The following is a 22,413-nucleotide window of genomic DNA, read 5'->3' on the forward strand; positions in this document are numbered from 1 at the left end:
GATGGCTAGCAAAGAGTTAAGGAAAGAAAGGCTAATTGCTCAGTGATAACTGGAAGACCATCTGTAGAAGATAAGATCTACAAGTGCCAGGGCAGAACAGTGATCAGGTTAGTTTTCTCCCTACTTTACAACTCCAGTAAGTAACAACTGAAATAGAGCTGAAAACTACTTTTCTTAACAACAAAAAAAGGCAAGAAACCCCCAAACTCCCCCCCAAAAAAACCCAAAACCTAACACCCACTGCTAAGTCATGCTTGCTGCACATGCTTACTGTACAGCAACACCTGAGGAGCATGAAGATGACAAGGCATAAGACTTAGAACACATACTGCATGCGAGTACATAAACATGTATCAAACAATTGAAGTGTTGGATGAATATCCTAAAACAATAAAATGCTTACTGAAAAAAATCCTTATCCTTTCTGATTTACAGCATCCCACTGAAATGGTAAGAAAAGATCTAATATTCAGCTAAACAATATTTGTGTTCATAGTTAAAATCACACATGATAGGGCACCCTTTCTTCAATCTTTTAAACCAAGATATAGTCATGCTAAGCTTCTAAAACTATGAAAACATCTAGAACAACGAATGAAGTGTTTCTAAAAAATATTCAAGTTTGTCTCCTCAGAGTATGCAGAAATGTTACAAACAGAAGATATCAGCAAAAGAGGTTAACTTTGTTCATATTTTCAGATGGAGAAAAGATTATGAGAGAGGCACAAAGTGAGAGTCTTTCGATAAAACAATGTCTGTATATTTATATCTATAAAATATACATTATATTTTATATATTGTTATAAAATGTATGTGTATATATACATAAAAAATGTATCACAGACATGAAAGATACTGATACTTGCATTTCCTTACACTTTTCAGCAGTGTAAAATCTATAAATGGATGTTTAAACATCTCACAATACCTTTTGATATTAAGCCTGCAACTATCATGTTAAAATGTAAAATTACCTAAGCCTTCTACAGTATTGTTACTGAGAAAAGATATCTACCTACACATTGATGTCTGATAGCAGTGCTGGGGAGGGGGTGTGGGTGGGGGTGTGCATGTTGCTTTAATTACTGCCAAGTATAAAACAACTTCTACCCCCAAAAAAATAGTGAATGAGGAAACTGCAGTTAAAATAGACATTGCTGGAAAACTAATTTGTGTGTTTCATATTGAAAAAGAAAATGAATCTAAAAAGTAGGATATTAAGACTAGATACTTTGCCTGTGACAAAACCAGTGAAGACTAGGCCAAAAAGGTCAAGGATAGCATATTTATCCATCAATTATTCATATCAGAGGAAAGGAACTTCTACACTTTTAAAGCAGTTGCAGCATCTTGGCTTCTGAGAATTCTCTTACTTTCTGTAGATAACTAAGCATAGGTTTAATTGTGCTAAGCAGTACTCAAAACTTAATTTAATCTTTTCCTGTGTGTACATAAACTGGGCATAAGGAAGGTTATCACTGCACTTATCCAAAGGGAGGGGATAGGGAACTTCTCCATGTGCAGCCTATCAACATGCTTGCTCTTTGGAGTCTTTTTTTGTTTTAAATATATATAAGAACACTGAATTCTTGCCAGAAAAATAATACAGTACTCTGCAAAGATGGCAGGTAAAGAACTGGTCTTCTCAGTGCTGACAGAAAGCTAGTGCACAAGTGTGGCACAACAGACGCCTCCATTCACAATTTTTAACTACACATGCAGACAAACCTTACATACCAAAACCAGAACCTGCAGAACAATCACTTCAAGAAAAATTTGTACTTTGAGAAATTTTCTCTAATCTAAAAGTTACGAAAATGGACCCTACAAAACTTATTGCTATTAAGGAACGCTTACTGGATTTTTCTGCTACTAATGTATCCTTCATACTTGAGTGCCTCTATTTTATGATAAACTAGATCCATACCCTTGTACAATCCTATTCCAATCACAATTATAAAAGAAAATATGTTGAAAGTTATTCCTGATAGCTAAAGGCAGTATATTTTTCTGTACTATTTTACAAGTCTGACTTTATTACTCAAATATATATATTTGAGTAATTGAGATATATATTTGAGATATATGTATAATATATCCTTATATACTCAAATATATACATTAGTTGTCCACCCCATGTTAACAGACCTTAATGTTTTCCCCTTTCATTACACTAACTTTAACGAACCCTGAAGTTATGTTTTAGCAATTTGTTAGCAGGTTGTCAAAGACTAATACTCTGGTAAATACTATGTTTACAGACATAACGGACAAAGTTCAAACATTTGCTAGCATTCATTACTTGTTCATATAAGTGAGTTATTTTCTAGATGTTAAAAATACTAGCTGAATGCTACAATATCTGAAAAGAATGTTTTCCCCTCTAAAACAGGATAGCAAAGTAAGAAAAAAATATTCTACTACACACTAAAAAGGATTAAATAAAGTACACCACAGACTACACAACTTAAAAGCAAGCAACATTTGAAGCAGGCAAAATAGCTCCTGAAGGTGGCTGTTTGTAAAAACAGTTAATTGTTTCACAATATTAAAACATGTTTTGTGATTTCCAAGTGGACTTATTATTTTAGAGTTCTCTGAAATTAGTTTTAAACCAAGTAACAAGAACAAAGCCCCTGGGGCTATTTCTGCCTGCCTGTGCGGTAGAACTCACCACATGTTCAACACTTTCTGGCAGCTATACAGAAAGAGAGTAAGGGGAAAAAGAGAATCAGAATACCACACAGAGGAAGAATTTTACATCTTTCATACATAGCTTTTGGTAGTCAGAACACTATCTTAAAATAAATATTTCAAAATCAGTTGAAATATCAAAAATGCATGCACTGCTCTAGTATAGAAGGCTTATTGAGGGCTTAGCCTAAAAAGCACAAGTTATAGAAAGTCTATTATTTAAATATTTAAAGCCAAAATTAAGTATAGCACTATAGTTTTGCCCCTCACCAGTGGCTATTCAGTTTAGACAATATTTTTTTAATAACTATACAAGAAAAATTTTGAAGTAGCTGAGTAGATCCAAAGAATATAAAAGATGGACATACTTAGTTTCATCCATTACTTCTACTTCTGCAGGAGCTGTGATGGGTGCATTTGAACGGCCTGCAGTTGGGTCATCTGTGTTCAGTTCTCCATTTGTTGAGCTTACTACCTGAAATCACCAGAAATACCTAAAATTATGCTATTGCCAGACATACATTTGTCAATTCCTAAAGTTACAATACATCTTCAAAAATCAGTAATTTTTGTTAATTCCATACTTCTTTTTATTCCAATAATAGTATCTTTCCCAGGTTTTATTCCTGCATCCCTGCGCTCCTGCCATTTTTCTTTCATAAGCACTAGTGGAAATGACATCTACATGACAGACTCAAAGTGAGTGGATTAAGCAAAGCAATTCTGTTGATCAGTTTGCTAATCTCTCTCATGTCTCTTCAGAGCCTTAAGAGAAAGCACTAACCCCTTTCCTGCTATCAATTCAGTCAGTCTTACCCTATCTCTGCTTCTCTAAGCGTATTTAAGCTCCTTAGTTTCCTTCTTTTGTATCTCAGAGTACTCACCAGAAGAGGGGAAAACTAAGACATTCTCTGGACCCAAGAGTGTAGGTGGTGTTTGGTTTTCACTCTTAGAGCATGAGAACACTTACTGCCATTAAAAAAAAAATTAGATTCATCTTCATTCCCATTAATTTACTCTCAAATTCCTTTGTAAATTCTTGAGCCACTGGGACAGCTCTGGTTCTCTGGCAATGCTTGTTCTGACTTTAAACCAAATGGAACCCAATATCTCCCAGTTCCTGTCAGCTTTCTTGCATGACAAATGGAGCTATTCCAGAGGCCTCTCCCTTTTTCACCTCACAGAATCTGCCAGGAAGATGGTTAACTGGATAAAGACAAGTGCATAGCTGGTCAGGGAAGATGACACTGCTAACTGACCCAGTTAAAGTATCAAGAGGTCTACTAGCTACAAAGTAGCAGCAAATACTTGGCCAAGCAACATTGCACAAAAACATCACTCTGGCCAAATAATATAAGAGCCTGCAGAAAACATCTGTAAAACATAATCAGCTACAGGAAAGTGGGCCAATAGTTCATAGTTCAAGATTCTTACCAGCTGTTGCCTGAAGGTCAGAGATTAAAGTACAAGAAAGCAGAGGGAAGGACAGTCATCATCATAATGTTACTATTCCCCTCACCCTTCCAAGCTGTCCTCTTAAGGTAGCAATTATGGCTCACCTATTAATAACTAGAGCTAATAGCCTTGCGTATTGAGGTTTGCTTTGTGGTTCCTACTGTAACTAAGTACAGAGCTTCAGAAGTTCGCTGAACTTAAGCTGTTTTCCATGCCATATGACTACACCAGGCTGAGTCTTCTTTTTCGAGTTTTACTAAAATAGGAACCACTGCCAAAAAAACCCTGAAGCCCAATAACAAAACAAAAGATGTCTGAGATTCCAAGAATCTAATTACTTAAATTTTGGTCAATATACCTGAAAGAATTCTGGGAGATTGGACTTGATTTCTGTGATGACAGGTAAGTCAGTGGAATTTCAACCAGGTGGCTTAAGCTTAGTTTCGTATCAGTGGGGATGGCAGAAGCACTAAATATTCAGTGACAGATATAGGTAGGAATTGTACTTTAACAAATCATAAGATGGTTGGTCAGGCATCTTAAACTAAACACCTTGGGTTAGTAGATTTTTTTTTTTTACTAGTATCTTAATATTTCTTGTCATCATTGTCCATATTTACTGGTAAGGGGAAATAGTATGATCCCAACCATCTCACCAGGGATCTTACTGTGCAAATAATTTCATTGCTTCTTGTGAAATATCCAGTTGTAACAGTGATAAGCAGAGCAGAAACATATGGTGTTTGCATGGCAAGTACTTGCTAAATCAGACAGGATTGTTCATGAAAATGTAAGGGTAAAAAAATGTGCTCAACTTGTCCACCAAATGAGTTTTGGATCCAAAGGATCCAAATAATAACTACGTAACTAATCACAACTGCAGCCTGCAATAATCCATATAAAGCAATGCCACCCAATTAAGATTGTAGTCAATCTTAATTGACTACAGTCTCTTAATCTGCCTGCAGTCCTAATCATTCAGGATTTCTGCTCCATGATCTAGACTTAAAATGAACTTTTCTAAAGAGATTCTCAGAACTATGCTCAAGGTTTAATAACGGTTGATCAGAAACAGAAGCCTTTTTCTTCAGTTTACTCGAGTAAGGGTAGGGTACATCAAGAAGCAAGACAACAGGTATATGCCCCTTTCTGGATGGCAAGCAACCCCATACACCTCAGCATTCCTGACTGTTGTAAAGAACGTGACAGTTTGCACAGGTAGTTGCAAGAACTCCTATTTTCTTCTCTTTTCCTACAAAAAGCAAATGAAAACATGACTTTTACTCAAATATCAAACATATTGCCCAACTCCAGCATCTATGGAGCTTTCACATGGCATTCTCCTCCACACTTCTTTCCCAGGAGTGCCTATTCAATCATTCACCTCTATCTTCTTGGACAGCAGATTCAAAAAAAGGGATCAGACTCAAGCATGTACACATTCTTCATGTGAGCTGGAAAACATGAAAGTAGGTATCTAAAAATCCTTCCTATGTTAATAATCTAGTTATGAATATTATTTTTCAACAGTAGGTTGAAAAAATCCATCTCTCCCTTCTGATGGATAAAAAATTTAGGAGAAAGTGAAAACATTTTGACAGGAACAAAACTGTACCTAAGCACGTTTTTATAGTCTGCCTGTCTATCACCGCTAGAGGAAGTCCATTTTGGAGAGGCAGGTAGATCAGCAATAAAAGGTTTGCTCCTCTGGTTCAAGATTCATGGATGGTTCTTATCAGCCTTTGTCAACAACTCTCTTCTGGTATCTTTGGAACCTCTTCTGGCAATTGTTAAAAGAATATTTGCAAGATTTGAGCAACTCAAAACCAAAAAACCTCCTGGTTTATGACAGGTTTATTGGTTGTTTTTTTTTTTAAAATCACAGTTACTTAAACTCATACTAATCTAAGCTGACTTGAGCTTTAAAGAAGCAATAACAATCTTCTGCTTGGGTCAATGCACTGCCATATGGTAACAAAGAACAATGCTTATTTCAGGGTTTCCCAACACATTTATATGCTTATAAAAGAGGAAGCAGAGAAGCTGTAACAACCTGTTTGGTGATTCTTTTCTTGAAGTTCTTCAAACCAATTTCAAAACTGAATAGTATTTCTTGACAGTGGTTTCCTTTAGTGGGAGAAGTCTTTCTTTTCAAGACAGCATTTGTCCTAAGGTGTTTTTTTGTTCATTTAAGATGACTGTTTTCTCTAAGAAACTTCAATACAAACTTTGCAGAAGACTTCGCACTAGATAGCAGAAGACTGTCGTGCCTCACTCTAGTTGATCTCTATCAAAAAGATAGAGATCAAGGAGAAAAAGACCTCAGTCCTTCCCATATACATACACCAGACACATCCACCAAATACACAACCAGATACGATCAAGTATAACTGCCTGTTGCATGGCTTAGTTTGAATGGGAGGAAAACGAAGTTCATCTTTCTGGAAAGAGTTGTGACCTCTGAAAGCATAAGTGAAACAAAGGGTATCAGTAGTCCAAAAACCAGTATCAGTCATGCTTCTCCAGAATCACAAATGCCTTGAGTTTCACTCTAGTCTACTACTGCTGAGAACAGCTCTAGGAATGGTGTCAGTAAGACGAAGAACCAAGAATTAATGCACCTGCAACAGAGTAAAATATTTACCTTTAAAAAAAACTAGCAAAGACTCATTTAAAGGAGAACAAGAGATAGGAAGGAGTGCTTCAGCTCCAGTATCAGTAAAGCTACAACTGTATGATCTTACAATTGTAAGTTCTGTACCTTGCTAAAACAACCTACAATGCCAGAAGTTAATTCCCTGTGACATCAGTAATATATTTTTCAATCTGACCAAAAAGTGTATTTGGTAAAAGACTGATAATGCAGGGTAAATGAAGCAGTGTTAACACTTGTACACTCCTGATCCTGGAGCATATGGGCTTAAGTTAGACCAACCATTAGACTTTTCTCTCTCAGACTACATGCCAATCATCTCAAAAATCAGCAAAACACAGGTAGAAAGATATGGGAATATAACAAAATTGAACAAGAATAAGTCACCTGGAAGACAGCTTATGCACTGAAGGTGCGGTACACGAAATTCTGTGGCCAGGATGTACCACAAATAAGGCACAAAGAAGATTCATCATAGTGGATCCACATAAAAATCTAAAACTTTAGGAAAGGAGAGAGAACTGATACACAAAACTAACAGTGCTTAAAGAGAAATTTTTAATTTCATTTCTCTACTTATGACTGGAGTTGGACTGGATTTCCTCAGTAGCCTGATGAAAGATGGGAGGCACAATTCATCTCTTAACAGATTTGTATACGATTATAGTGAAAAAATGTAGATATTTAAGTTATGTTTTTGCACCTAAAAATTCTGTTAACAAAAACTACATGAACATTTTTCCATGAATAGTCACAGAATTAGGTTTCTGAAAACTAATATATTAAACTAAGTTTCAAATTAGAAGTGTTCCAATGTTGAAGATTAACTTAAGCTGCTCACCTACATACAAGTGGGAGATTAACCCCTAAACTGAAAATCTAAAACAACTTTAAGCATTTTGATAACAGATCTTATCCTAGTTTAAATTTAGTTCCTTCAAATTTAATCAACTTAATTTAAGTTCTTTAAAAGTTTAATTTGAAGAGCACATATATAAAGAAGCATATGTGTCACATCGGCTGTTTCTTGCTACCCTCTATGCCGTAAGGCAAACAAACTTAAAATACTAGACCCGCTACATAATAATGAGACATATTAATCGCAGAACAGATTAGTTTCTTAGATATGGTCCTTTAGAAGCTTGCTAAGGGCCAGTTATAAGACGACAAAGTTAAGCCTGAATACCAGTTCCCCAAATGATAACAGCGAGTCTTCAGGCTAGCCCCATGCTTTGTTTTGGATTAGTATGTAAACTGATCTTTTACTTGCTATGTTCAAAAATCAGTCAGAAAGTCTCTTAGAAAACAAATTTTGCTGATTTTCATGCTTATAATCACAATAAGGAATTGCAAAATTTGAAAAAGACATAGAAAATAATCCTTCATTTCACTACCAGTCTCAGTAACTGAACTCTCCACTCTTCAAAAAACAAAGCCAGCCTTCAGGCCTAAGAAATTCATTAGTGATACTACAGAACGCTATATTTTACCTTCAAAAAGCTTCCAGTTAAGACAAAAGAACCAAAAAAATTCACACTACCTTTTTAATTCACAAAAGCTAAGGGAAATTGATTTGTTTCATCTAACACATTGCTATCTTGACATCTTGAAGGAGAGGTGTCTTGCAACTCAAAAACTACTTACATCAAATATCTAAGCTTTCAAGCAGTTCCGAAGCACCTTTCAAGACCTATGGCACTTCACTGAGAACTCTTTAACCTGATCTTTTAATCTGACCTCCTTTTAAGAATTTCCAAATGGGAACACAGAAAGAGAAAGGACAAGAGGAAGGAGATCAGCTAGCAAGTGATAAAAAAAAGTAACGAACAGATTAGTACAGTCTTTATGAGTGCATAAGCAGTCTGCAGTTCATGTAGAGAAGGAAACAATTCAGTGCTGTACAACTGACATTTTTGGGAACTGAGGCAAACAAAAATAAAGACACAGGAAGCTGCTGAATGAATTGCTGGGAGGTACAAGTTGCATCTCATTAACAAGGCTACACAAACTAGAAAGACGGACTGCCATACTACAGCATTTTTTATCTTACTCTAAATAGAGAAAAGTGGAAGAAGGGATGTGAACTATTTCTGGAGGTCTTCCCTTTACAACTCAATTTGCTGATAGTATTTGAACTTTAAACATGAACTGATGCTACAAGGTAAAATCAGACATGATTAAAAACATTAGTATATCTCTAACAAAGGCCTAGAGAGTTTGGGATAACTTAAATTTATACATTGTAACTTAACTTTAATACAAAAACCAGAATGATTACTATTAATGAACAAATCATTTAGAACCTGAATGTTTCCCGCTTGAACACTGTTACTAATAGCATAAAAATATGTACTAACATACATATACACACATACCAACATTCAGTCCACTTGAATTTAATGTGTCATAGTGAAGAATCACTAAGATATTTTAATAATCTTCTACAAAAGGATCTCAGAGAAGACATCACCAGTAGTATTACAGATGACTGTAATAGTAGTGACCTAAAAAACATTCCATTGTCACTTTAAAACAAAATTATCTGCCAGATTTTCATATCTTGCAGAAAAAAGGGTAATTCAGCATAAAACTGATCTCAAAGATGAACAATGACTCACTAAGGTCACAGAAAAAATAAATACACTTTAATTTCATACCTTAGACACAACTTTCCTTTGAACAATTATCTGTGGCACTTTTAGAACTTGTCTTCTTGGGGGCAGTTAGGAATCCAGTTAAACTTGCTAGCTAATTGTCCAACTTAATAGCATGATTCAGTTAGTATCACTACAACAAAGGGGTATTTGACAACAGTCAAGGGCTCAAACTTCAAAACAAAACTGAAAATTATTATACAGTTTTATAAGTGCTTTTAATGAGGAAGTATGACCACTCCCCGCTAAAAAGCAACCCAATTAAGCTGGCCTGAAAATACCCTTCTGTACAACACTTGATCTTCAAAGACACAGACCAAATGGATGCAGTTTTGCACACTGCTCTTTTTACATGGCAACTGTTTAGTCTCAACTAATCTAAGTGATCTGAACTCAGAATGCCCATATCCTTTGAGAAAAAAAAAGGAAGAACATTATATTAACAGAAAGGAATACTACTGGTATTTCCTAGAAAATGTTCTCCCCACTCCCAAAGGGTATTTAACATATGTTACAATGGAATAAAATCTCTTGTGATTGCTACATTTTACCTGAGAAAGAATAAAAGGTTTCTTAAGTGCTACGATTGCCAAAAGAGTGATATGATATACAATTTGAAAGTTCTACTAACTGGAATTTACAAGTTAAATATGTATTTTTCTAACCTAAAAAAAGTAATAATTTTGGAAGATACAATTTCAACCCCAATTTTGATTCCACATTACTATACTGTTCTCAAAAGAAAAATTACTACCTTTAAAACTGATGTTGAGAGAACTATTGCAATTCAAGTTAAATATACAGATAAAGTTTTCAAAGTATTTGTTAATGGGAAGCATAGAACAATTTTTAAACTTTTCTTGATGCATAGTGATAATTATCATCTACTAGCTTTTCTTACATGACACATGACAGTAGTTTCTAAAGCAGCAAAATTTACAGAATGCTAAGTTTGAATTGAATTTCAAAGCATTTAAAGAAGGTATGGAATTATCACACTGGTGAGACTACAGCACTGTTTTCTTTACCCTGAACTTCCCATTCTTCCTTCAGGCATCAACAATTTTTTTCCAAAACAAAACTTCAGAATAAATATACGTAACTTAGATTGTCAGAATCAAAAATGCAGCAGACAAAAGAATTTTTTTTCCCCCTGAAAATATTTTACAAAGCTAAATTATTTTAATTTCAGACTGAATGCTCAAAACTTCATATAGACTTTTCAGCTGGCATTTTGAATCCTTCTATATTAAATTTAGACTTCCTTATGTATTATCCCAACCATCTCGTCCCTAAATATATTCAAAGAGCAAGACACAAAAAAGTAAAATTAAGAGCAAACCATGAAAAAAAGCTCTTTGAAGATGAAATAAACTAATAATAAAGGAAAAATTGTTGGTTTCTACTCATTTTTCCACTGATAAGTGTGAAGTACTGCCCTGGGAAGCATTGTTCTAGTCAACTATTGTTTGAACAAAAGTAGTAAAGTTTAAGCAAAAATCACTACTAAACACTTTCATTTGAAGTTTGCTTAAGGAACAAAAAACATGACTTAACACTGAATTCAGTCAATAGCATTTTAGTTGCTAATACAACTAAGTAATATATCAAATGTCTAAACTTCAATTGCTCACACTTATGTAAGTGTATATTCCCTCAAAAAGAGATATGGTTCCATTGTTTTAGGCTTTCACTAAGAAACATGTAGCAGTAATTCCACATACAAAAAGAGCCATAGTTTTCTGCACCTGTTTTACTTTCAGTTTGGCAACTGTGAAGTAGGGAATAATAGGAACATTCTGAACACTACTGGAAAGTGAGCTTAATATGAAAATAGGAATCATGTCATGCACTACAGGAAACTAGTATTATATAATGCAAAATGACTGATTAAGTAATGCAAAGAAGCAGAAAATACCTGTACCGAGCCACCATGTCTGTCAGCTGCTAGGTGAGCCCTCAAATGATGTGGATTGGCTTGCTGTGAGTCCCAAGCTGCCCTATGGTCTGTTGACTATCAGTTTTTAATGCATTAGGAATATATGCAAAAGAAGAAATAAAAATTCTCAAAATAAACAAGTCATGCATTAATTATTATATATTATTTTTAAAAAGCACAGAAGCACTACATACTCAATTCCTATATAGATTGTACATCAACATTATCTGCATACTTACATATGCCTACACATACATTTTCATAGAGAAGTAAAGTAGCTAAAACTCAAAATTCCAAGTAAGAAACAAAGGCCACCAACACAACCCTGTAACTTAGCTTAGGTAAATGGACACAAATCTAAATTCCTAACGTTTTTACCACCTTGGTCATTATCCTGGTTTATAAAAAAAAGTGAAAATGTTATACATACATGTTAGAACCCCAATAGATGATATAGTATATGGGGAAGAGACAGTGATTAGAAACAGAGGAAAAAAAAAATTCAAGAAGTATCAGCAGAGAGAAAATTCACTACTGATGTAAGCTACGTTATACCATAGCATCAAACAAGCAACATTTTAGGACAAGTTAAGGTCTACAGATGTAGAAATACATTAACAAGGACCTACTGAAATCAATGAAAAAACAAAGAAAACCTGGAGTCAATTTTATTTTGGAGTTCTAATAAAAGCAACAACAGAGCATGAATCATTAGACAAAAGACAAAGTAATGCTGATAATGTTACATGAGCAATTTACCTGATTTCTGGATTGTTGCATTTTATCTCTGTGCTGATATGCTTCTCTGTTTGAAGACAGTGCAGGGTCTGAATGTATTGAACCCACTGGAGTAGGCTACAAATATAAACAATATGTAGCAACTGGTAAAAAAAATAAATTTCTAAGTCTTACCAAAAGTTACTGGTTTGTAATAGAAATTAATCTTTAAATCTGACAGTTTACATAACCCAAAATTATCAAATTAAAGCAAAAGCTTCACTAGATATTTACTAATAACAGAGAAAAAAGTCAAACCAAGACTTACACATTTTCATGAAATAGCAAAACTGAGTATTATCAGACAATTTTCTGATAGACTTTAGGCTCATATTTTCTGCAGTTAGCAGTTAGGACATTCTGATGAAAGTCTGAAGAAAGGCTTAAAGTAATTTTTAATGCTAAACACTGAAAAAAGATTTAGCAATAAAATACTATGATTCTTTCAGAGAGCCACACAGGGAACTTCAGGGTAAAATGTATAATCCAAAATTGTCCAACTTACACACACAACCCCTTCCCTACTTACTAAAAAGAAGCAAGGAAAAATTTGAGGCCCTGAAATATTCATCTTTTACCCTTTCTTTAAAGAATATAAACACAGTATTTTCTGTAACTTTAGACGCACTGTGATAGAAACTGATATTCTACACCATATTTCATTAGAACTGCATATAGACAGTTTCTTCATAATGAACTGATAAATATCTGGAGTATACAGCAGATGCAGGGAAGTAATTGCTCTACATATTAAAAATACTGGGAGCAAGAAATTCCCCAAAAGCAAGAAAATACATGCAATAATAACAATCATCTGCAAAGTTTTAAACTCCTTCCTCAACTCAAAAACCAGTCTGAATTCCTACAACCTCATTTTGGATTGAACAGAGATTTACTTTGATATTAAGAGTACGTGTTTGGAGAAAGACTCACTATGAAACATCTCAAGCCAAAAGATAATGTTTGAAAATGCAACTGAAAACGGGTTTATAATAGCAGCTGTTCACAACGCTAATAGCAGCCATGAGATGCACATGTATTCTGAAACTCAAGACTAACACTGGCTCAAAACTGGTTGCACAAAAAAACCAGTATATTACTAATAGCTTAATTGTACTCACCAACTGTTTGCCAATCCAGTCATATTCATAATCAAACTTATAGCCTTTCCGATCAAGTAAGTCTGTGAAGAGCTTTCTTAAGTAGTCATAGTCCGGCTTTTCAAAAAAATCTAGCCTTCTTACATAACGTAGGTATGTAGCCATTTCCTCTGTATAAATAAGAAATGTACATAATAGCCATACCTGTTTTAATGGCACTCAAAAAACCAGTACTTATTATTACATTTTAAACTAACTTCTACCTCTCACCATAAAACCTGAACAGCTGTTCACCATGAATCTGTGAATTACCAGAAAGAAAAGTTACATAATAGTAATAATATTCTTCAAGATATATGCCATATTCTAAACATATCCTACCAAGTGACTCCCTACTAATTTTCCCTTTGCATTACCTGTCAAAATCTTCTATTCAACCTTCCAATCCTGAGGCACAGTGTGCCAAGAAAGTGGGGAAAGAAATGCCTCTAGTCTTCAATTTTTTTTGCAATTAATTGTACAAAGACAAGCCTAAGGAAATGTAAAGAAGGGGGTATATAAATGTACAGGGTGGACTGTGTCTCAAACAGTCCACCATGTTACTGGCATGTAACCTTCCTTTAAGAGAGGATCCACATGTACATTCTAAAGTGGGCAACTCCAATTGTCCTGACAAAAAACACTCGGTATAAGCTCTGTTGAGCTGTAACTGTAATATGACTATGGAAGGCTGCAGCAGCACTGAATCTTCAGGCATCACATTATGTGAAAGTGTTGAGCAGAAGTGGCAAATATCCTGAACAGAAACACTGCAGAGAAATACTAAGGTTACCTGAGCTCTTGTAAACTGACTTTGGTCAGAAGTCATTCTAATAGCAACGTTTAAATACCATGTCAGCATACAAATGGAGATTCACTTGGGTAGGTGTTACATGGGAATTATAAGATTCTCCCAGTGGAGGAGACAACCAGGGAGATTTCTGAAAGGGCCTGGACCTGTAAAGATAAAAGGAAAGAGCTTTCCTAGTCGTTAAAGGGTATGAAGTACAGACTGCACACTAGCAGCCAGAACCTTTTAGTTAAGACAAGAGTCCCAGGACAAACCTCTTGGCAGGTGAATAAAGCATACAGAAGTCCCATTCTTGATAATGAGTATAAGCTATGAAAGGCTTCTGAGACAACAGCTATAAGAAACAAGCATCGTGTGGACAGAAGACTACAAGAATCCAAGGGCTGAAAGGGAGGACCCATGAACATATGAAGCACAAGCTTCAAATCCCATTGAGAAACTGCTCAGACATGTGACTACATTTGCAATAACTCCTTCAGGAATCAGTGAAATGAGGGGCACGTGGAAATACAACAGTCTGAGAAAACAGCAGATGGTGAGAAGAGATAAATGTTAACAAGCTTTCACAAAAGACCAAGTCCTACAGGTCCTTCCACTCCAGCAGGTATTATAAGAAAGAACTGAAGTACTGGAAGAGTGAAGAGAGCAAAAACCTAACCATACTGAAATTTTGGTTCATTCAGACTGCATCCATCCATAACCCCTGTTACAGAAGGAAAAAAAAAAGGGGGGGGGGGCAGAAATCACACCATAGTGGTTTGGAAGAGAGTACTACAACAACTTCTCACAATCTGATATGGATCAGGTGAAGCACTTGACCTGAGTCCTGGGACATGAGTTCCAGGTGGCCAGAACTCTTAAAATCTAACTTGTTTAGGAACCTTTGTAGCTCATGGAAGCATGGGAAACCACCCACTGGCAAGCCATTCTGAGAAAAGCAATGACTCCTCACTCTCAAGCCAAAAAGGCTGCTCACATGGTCCCAAAGCACAAGAGAAAGCACCTCTATATGACCAGAAAGTCAGAGGATGAATAAGGTTAAAAGTAGATGCCACCAGCACTCACCGATCCTATGAAGAGTTATGTATGTCAGAAACAGCACAACAGTATCACTGCACACTCACCCTGACATGCACATCACATTCCAATAAGTCTGGAGAAGCTGATGTTTTGTGGTACAAATAAGGTGCTGTAAGAAGCCTATCTTCTGACAGAGGATGACTGAGAAGTGCAGAGGCAGTGCTAAGACTGAGCTATGCTAAGTTACACTCTTTCAGAGATAGTGGGGTAGAAAAAGGGAGAAGTGAAGGTTTGAGACCAGCTTGATAACAAAAAGTTGTGAGGCAGCATCATGTTGGTGCCATCAAGAATGCACCACAGGACAATGGTGCTGAGAGATCCCAAATTACTCAGTTCTGACAAAATCAGAGTATTAAGTGCTATGTTTTAGGCATGAGCAGATGGAGCAGTGGATAGGAGGAATACCTTGGCACCTAAGGTCCAGCTCAGCAGACAAGCAAGACTTCAGCAATACTAGCCAAGGACATCAGTGTTTGAAGAAGGTGAAGAGAAATGTTGACACATTGCTAGGGACCTGTTCAACCATACTTTCCCAATGTAAACCGGAACCCAAAACATGTAAGGCATTTCTTCAGAGGTATAAAGGTTGGAACTGAGCCATTTAATGCAGCTGAATGTTACAACTGGCTGACTCCAAAAATCAAATACCACCCTTATGTACTTGAAGCTGAAACTCCAGACTTTACATCCTTGCTCATATTTTATACAAGGCTTGAAACCCCAGTAGTGTTGCACACTCAAAGACAGTACAATTCCACAGAACAGGGGATGAAAAAGATGTGTTTCACATGTGACAAAGACCAAAATATCTTTCACTGATACTACAGAGTTCTCTTGCCTTATGGAACATCAATCAGCTAGCTCAGTCCGCAGGCTGACTGAAAAGAACTAAAATGATGGTGGATGTACTTCTCATTCTATTCTATGTCTTAAGTGACAAAGACAGGAAAAGGCAGAAAATCCTCAGATATTTGACACGCAAAAACTTCCACATACAAGAATATATTTATTATGAAAATGTACATATGTACTATCAAAGAAGTTGATCTTTTGTGTTCTCCAAGGTCAAGTATCTTTTCCCTGTTCCATTTTCAGATCCAATCCTGCCAACAAGCATGCACTTGATCAAATTTGGTGGAAACACTCCACTAGATCTATGGAGCTACACATGCATAATTATTTCCAGGAATTGCACCATATACACCTTAAATTAGATACTTATTTTTTAGAGGATTCTAGCAACTACATAAAAATCAACATGCAGGACATGCATGCATTACTGGATGCAGAAGATACATTTTCCAGAACAAGTTTTTTTTCCCCACATTTAAACTTTTGTCAATTCACCAAACGTGTTCAGACATTTGCTCTAAGTTCTATAACAAAAGCCAATTTCACTTGATTTTATTGTATTTTAATACACACAAGAAAGTAAAATGAAAAACATAAGAAAAATTGTTGATGGACTAATTTTTACCAAAGGTTTGAAAGAACTTCAAAAGGCCATCTAGTACACCACCCTATCCCATAGCAAATTGGTTACAGCGTTGTCTGTCTGGTTTGTTTTCACACAACTCCAGTGAAAGAAACTCCACAGTCTCCCTGGCAATGGCAATCCCTTCATGCTCTTCACTATATTTGAAACACAGGAGTTCAAGTCTAAACTTAACTGTTTTGAATTACATCCATTACTTTGTCCTAGCTGCTGTGGCTGTAGCAAACCGATTCCTTTCGTGTTTGTAGCAGCCGAAAGGTACAGGAGAACTTCTTTCCCTCACAATCTTGACTAAACCAATCTTCATGCCTTCAGTCTTTGGTGACAGGTCTAGCAAATATGGCATATAAGCACTCCCACTTCTTTATGAGATACCATTAAAATAGGATACATTTTCTTGAAGTACAGTCCCCAAAATTGAACATACTGTTTCAGTTGAGGCTTTACAGAGTCAAGTACAGTGGAAATGGCAATTCATCTGTCTTTCAGGCTATATCCTGTTTATATAATCCAACTTAGCATAGGGGTTTAGTTAGTTTGTTTTTAAAAAATATAGCAGCATGACACTGCTCACTTGCATTTACTTTGTGAATGACTGACTTTGAGCCATTACCTAAGGAAGCTTTCCATACCCAATAATTCTTAATTTGGATTTGATCCTATCTTCATATACTACCTTGAACATGATTTATTGAACTGTACCTTATATTTTTAAGGCTGTATTTGTAATCTGTCAGGATCATTTCATTCTGACCCCACTGTTGAGCCTACAAATTTCAAACTTATCATTTGCAAGTTTAATAAACTCTCAATTATACAAGGCACTCAAAAATACTGAACAGATCCAGCATAGATCTCTGTGGAATACCATTTAATGTTTCAAATTTGGCAACAATGTACTTAACTACTTCAAATTGTTTTACACTTCTTCCCACAGTAGATTCTTCTTGATTACGCTTTTAAATATTCTCACAAGTAATCTTAAAAAGATCATCAAAAGCACTAAGATTTCATGACATAAAACATCTGCCTCCTGCCCACAAGGCCTGCTGTGGACAGGATATCCTTTCATAAGAGGAAATCAAAGCAGTTTGTCATGAGCTATTCTCTGCAAATCCATTTTGCCTATCAATGCCACTGTGATTATTTTTCAAGGTGTTTATTTTTATTTTGGCAAAATCGTGTCCGTGTCATATGTGTGTGTGTCCCGTCCTGAGCTGATTAGTCCAACTTTTAAAAAAAAGTCACATTTGCTTCTCTCCCATTTTCCAATACCTCATTGATTATCCATGCACTTAAGGAGAACTAGAAGTGACACCTGAAACTACCTGCAAGTTATTTTAAATATTATTTCAAGCTGTTCCTAATGTTGCTTGTTTTAAAAAGGGATATGATATCAGGTTTGAGCTGAAAAGGCTTGCAAAATTTTATGTGTGAAGATACAAGTGTAGACTAGTTGATCACCATAAGAATATGTATCCTCAATTTTTTTTAATGTTTCTTTTAGAAGAATCTATCTTTGAAGAACACCAGAATTATCTTAGTGCTGCTTCAAAGGATAATTCTTGTATCTATTACCATAGTACATAATACACATATTTGGAAGCATTATTTTATTTTTAAAACCAAATATTAAACAATTATCTATGCCAGTTTCATTTTCTAAATCAATACATGACATTTTTATTAACAGTAGACATTACCTGGAAAGTTTTCACACAATACTTCTATAGGGGTTGCTCGTTTTGTGTCTCCAATTTTCTGGTAACGTTCTTTTAATGTATCAGCCTATGATACAAGAACAAAACAAGCTTCTGAAGTTATACATCTTGCAGACAAACTTTCAAAAAGAAAGAGATCATGGCAAGAAAAGCTGATGATCTGAAAATAGGATAGAGGAAGATATCAAAAACCACTACCTTTAAACCTTGCCATGGAAGGCTTCCTCTGAGAAAATACATAAACATATGACCTAAAGCTTCCAAATCATCTCTTCTACTTTGCTCTGAAACAAAATTCAAATATTATTAGAACACTCAATCTGTGTAATTTTACATTATATTTAAAAGGTTAGCTTCCAAATTATGTAAGAATTGGGAGATATGAAGTACTTGAAATCAAACTGAGCATGTGGGGGGCTTCTTGTGTACTATGGACTCCATTAAGAACACAGCTAAACCAAAAAAAAAGCAGATGCAGACTGCACATATATTGATCTCTACAGTAGTTTAAACAAATTATCTTGCTGTAAGAAATTGTTCTTATTTTAAAATATATTTTGACCCTTTACATATATAATTGCATTTTAATTCCGATATTTTTTGTTCCATTAATTGTGAACTTGAAACATTTAAGGAAGCTTTAACTGAACTCATTTTTCCTCTATAATATCATGGAAAAGGTGGTAGTTTTCTCAGGGACCTCTTATGGAATTCCTGAGTAAGCCAAAGGTAGACTGAAGAAGGCTCAGAAGTCTTATTATTTGATCACAAAGCAACATGAAGAGGCACGTATGTACAGCCTGCTCTCAAGTCTAGCTGACTTAAAAGCTAAGTTACAGAAGACAATGTCTGGCATGCCTACCATTTTTCAGCTGTAGTAGTGCAGTGGCAGTCCTTCAAAAAATGCACAGAAGCTCAAAGAAAAAAGGAAGTAACAAGCAAAATGCAGTGCATTCAAAGTTCAAACTTTTCAAAGTACATTCCATATTATTTTTAAATAAAATCCATTATTCTTAGGAAAACTGAATGTAACAGAATAGTAAAAGTCTTCAAATGACTAGTAGAAAACTTTTTTACATTTTCACCTGACTTCATTCTCTACTGCTGTTGAAACAAATATTACACAGTGTATTATGTTTTGTATTAACAGGTAGTATTTACCTCTAACTTTGATTTTCCTTTGATTTTTTTGACATAAGGCAGAAAACGAAAGTATTACCATTGTTTCTACTCAGTATTTTCAGAAAGACAAAATCACTATGCTTTGACAGCGAGAGAAATGGAGCAGAAAAATAAATGAAGAAATGTTTGTTAGATTTTGAATGCAGGAAAGTTAACAAAGGCAACCTGGCTTTGATCTGATCAACACAAATTATTGCCAGAAGTACGCTGCATCTGAAAAACAACTCTTAATCTTCATATAAAAAGAACAATTTACTTAATACTCTGTTTTCGATCCCTATTTTCTCATTTGAACACTGAGTAAACACATACTAGCAAATGAACAGGAAAATTAAAAAAAAGGTATGGTAATTCAGAGCATGGTCTACATCTAGCCCCTTACTTCATCACACATCTGCCAGCCATAGGGGGCTCTTTCACAGTCATTTCTCCTTCACTTGTTTCCATGTTTCCACTTCCCTTGCCAACACTCTTCTTGTTTGTGTCCACTCCACCACTCTTGTTGCCCACTGCTGCCACTTCTCTCAGTGAGCACACTCCAGACAATCTGGTCTTATTTGAATTTCTCTGCCAACCCTGCAACATGCCGTTTGCTGCCCATATGCTACCCTGATGCAACCAAGAAGGTTAAGAAGAAAGCAGGAACAAGCAGTACAGTTCTGTGCCTGACAGGTTTCAGTATGTGAAGGAAATGTTGACTCCAGCTGTCTGCAGAAATCCTGTGCTCTTTATGACAGAGGGTGGACATGGGGATAATGAGTACTTCATGAGCACCGCTCATGGCAATCTTTTTGTGCAATGCAGTGTGTGTTTTATGTAAGACAGATCAGTGGTAAGATGGTGGCAAAGCATACAAAAATTTTACAAGTGTGCAACAGATGGCCCATCTATGGGCAACACTAAGGTATGGCCCACAAAAATGTATCGGAACATTCTGTTTGGTCTTTGCTAAGGGACAATAATTCCTCTCTTTTGCATTAACTTCTACAGGTTATGCTGATGAAAAAATAACCTCCTTTAAAAAAAACACACCACCTTATTGAGGCAATTGGTCTATGAAAGGAGAAACTTTCAATCTTTACCCTGACATGATTTCCAATTAAAAGGATTTTTTTTTTTTTAAGCGAGCTTTGGACCGTTGGAGATATTTCTATAGAATAGTTCTGTGGGATCTACTTCTAGGATACACCATTTGAATTCACAATGCCCTCAAGAATCTGCTATGGGAAAGGATTTTTTTGTTTGTTTTAATTTTTGGGGAAGGGGATTGTTATTTAGAATCCATTTGAGTTCTTCACTGATCACGTTAAAGTAATTAAAAAATAGTAGTCAAATATCCTTTCCTATAGACGGAATTCTTCAAGATAAGCCTGAGAAACAGGAAACCCAAAGATTACATTGCTATTGTTGGAAGAAGGGCCTCTGAAAACAAAAAAAAAAAACCCTGGCAGTGGACTAGCTGGAACACAAAGGATTTCAAGCATCAGCTGGAGGAAGGGCTGCTGATATACACTGATCCTAGTGGATCACAATTTAATGAGATTAAGAGGATCTGTTGTCTAAAAGGTAATACAATCATAAGATCACAAACACACAATAAAGCTTTAGGGCACACGGTCTCCTCTCTCTCAAGGAGGTCACCTGAAGCTAGATAAATTAGTAAGAAACTAATAGCTGTTATTTAGTTCACAAGGTATAGATAAATTAATCATCTCGATTCAAATAGGTTGATTTTAATAAGAACTAGAACTTCATTCAGCAGGCTATCTCTAGGAATTATCTTTTTTTAGCACACACTGTAAAGTAACCATAACACAGGTCAAACAACCGACATTCAGTAAGCATCCATTATAAAAACTGCATTCCCCCTCCAAAGAAAGTTTTACTGCTTGCTATAGGAATGCTGAAACAGTAGAAACATACTATTTGGATCAGAAAACACAGTATTAGCTACTGGGATGATTACATGGCTTGATATGCAGACTTGTTACTGTAATCACAAAGTAGATGGAAAGTGATAATCTACATATTCTGAACTGTCAGTCTATAAAGTTTAGCAAAAAAAAAAATTGAGAGTTATCACCCAGTTTGTAGTCCTACTAAAAATGATACAATTCCATATAATAATATAATTTGAGGAAAAGAACAGCATCCCTTCCTGAACAAAATCATGAATCCTGAAGTTAGTGATTCTGGTTCATAAAAATGAAGTCGTATGTCAATTTTATCATAAGCACACATTGTATGCCATGCTGTTGTGTTAAGAATAATGTGGACTTTAAGGAAAATATTCTATTTTCAGTTATACCTTTAATTAGGGGAGCAAAGATTTATTTAGCTCAGTTTATATGAAACTGCTTCTAATACAATTACAGATTTTTTTTAAGGTTAGTTTACACAGAAAAAGGTATTTATCTAAGGCAGCTACAATCCTGCCCCTGAGGTCCAGTGATAATTTAGTGCGTACGAGGAGACTAGTGAACTTCCTATGGGGGTCCTAAGTCTGCAAAAGGACTTCATCCTGCACCTCTGGCTCAGTGACAAGTGAAAGCTGCTAGGACTCCTGGAGGGCCATCACCACAAAGCACAGCCTGTAACTGCAGAAAACATTTTTTTCTTTGAGTTTCTGGAAAAACTCCAGGATTTAGGCTAATACAATTTTAGGTCCAAACATTTATTGTTCTTATAATAAGAAACGCATTAAAATTGATCCAATGTAGAAAGTCTGGCCCCTAGAAAACTGATTTTAAGTCTAGAACATATGACAGCTCTGATAACAAAGCAGGTCTACTATAAAGGTAAGGGGGGGGGGG

The 22,413-nt window shown here is 35.6% G+C and overlaps 1 protein-coding gene across 5 annotated transcripts in view; it reads right to left on the reverse strand.

The window, feature by feature from the left end:
- CSNK1G3 (casein kinase 1 gamma 3) overlaps window positions 1-22,413 on the reverse strand; it is an 83,676-nt gene that overhangs the window by 5,828 nt on the left and 55,435 nt on the right. Inside the window, exons 8-14 of one of the 5 annotated variants that reach the window (XM_076363362.1) lie at window positions 18,617-18,702; window positions 18,401-18,485; window positions 13,294-13,442; window positions 12,155-12,250; window positions 11,381-11,470; window positions 3,063-3,169; window positions 2,675-2,698 (exon numbers count right to left, since the gene is read on the reverse strand). In XM_076363362.1, coding sequence (XP_076219477.1) covers window positions 2,675-2,698; window positions 3,063-3,169; window positions 11,381-11,470; window positions 12,155-12,250; window positions 13,294-13,442; window positions 18,401-18,485; window positions 18,617-18,702 — 637 coding nt within the window. Of the gene's footprint in view, window positions 1-2,674; window positions 2,699-3,062; window positions 3,170-11,374; window positions 11,471-12,154; window positions 12,251-13,293; window positions 13,443-18,400; window positions 18,486-18,616; window positions 18,703-22,413 lie in introns of all 5 variants that reach the window. The other 4 variants (XM_076363361.1, XM_076363364.1, XM_076363365.1 and 1 more) reach the window with 4 other exon arrangements.

The sequence above is a fragment of the Aptenodytes patagonicus genome, chromosome Z (assembly GCF_965638725.1).
Source record: "Aptenodytes patagonicus chromosome Z, bAptPat1.pri.cur, whole genome shotgun sequence".
NCBI lineage: Eukaryota > Metazoa > Chordata > Aves > Sphenisciformes > Spheniscidae > Aptenodytes > Aptenodytes patagonicus.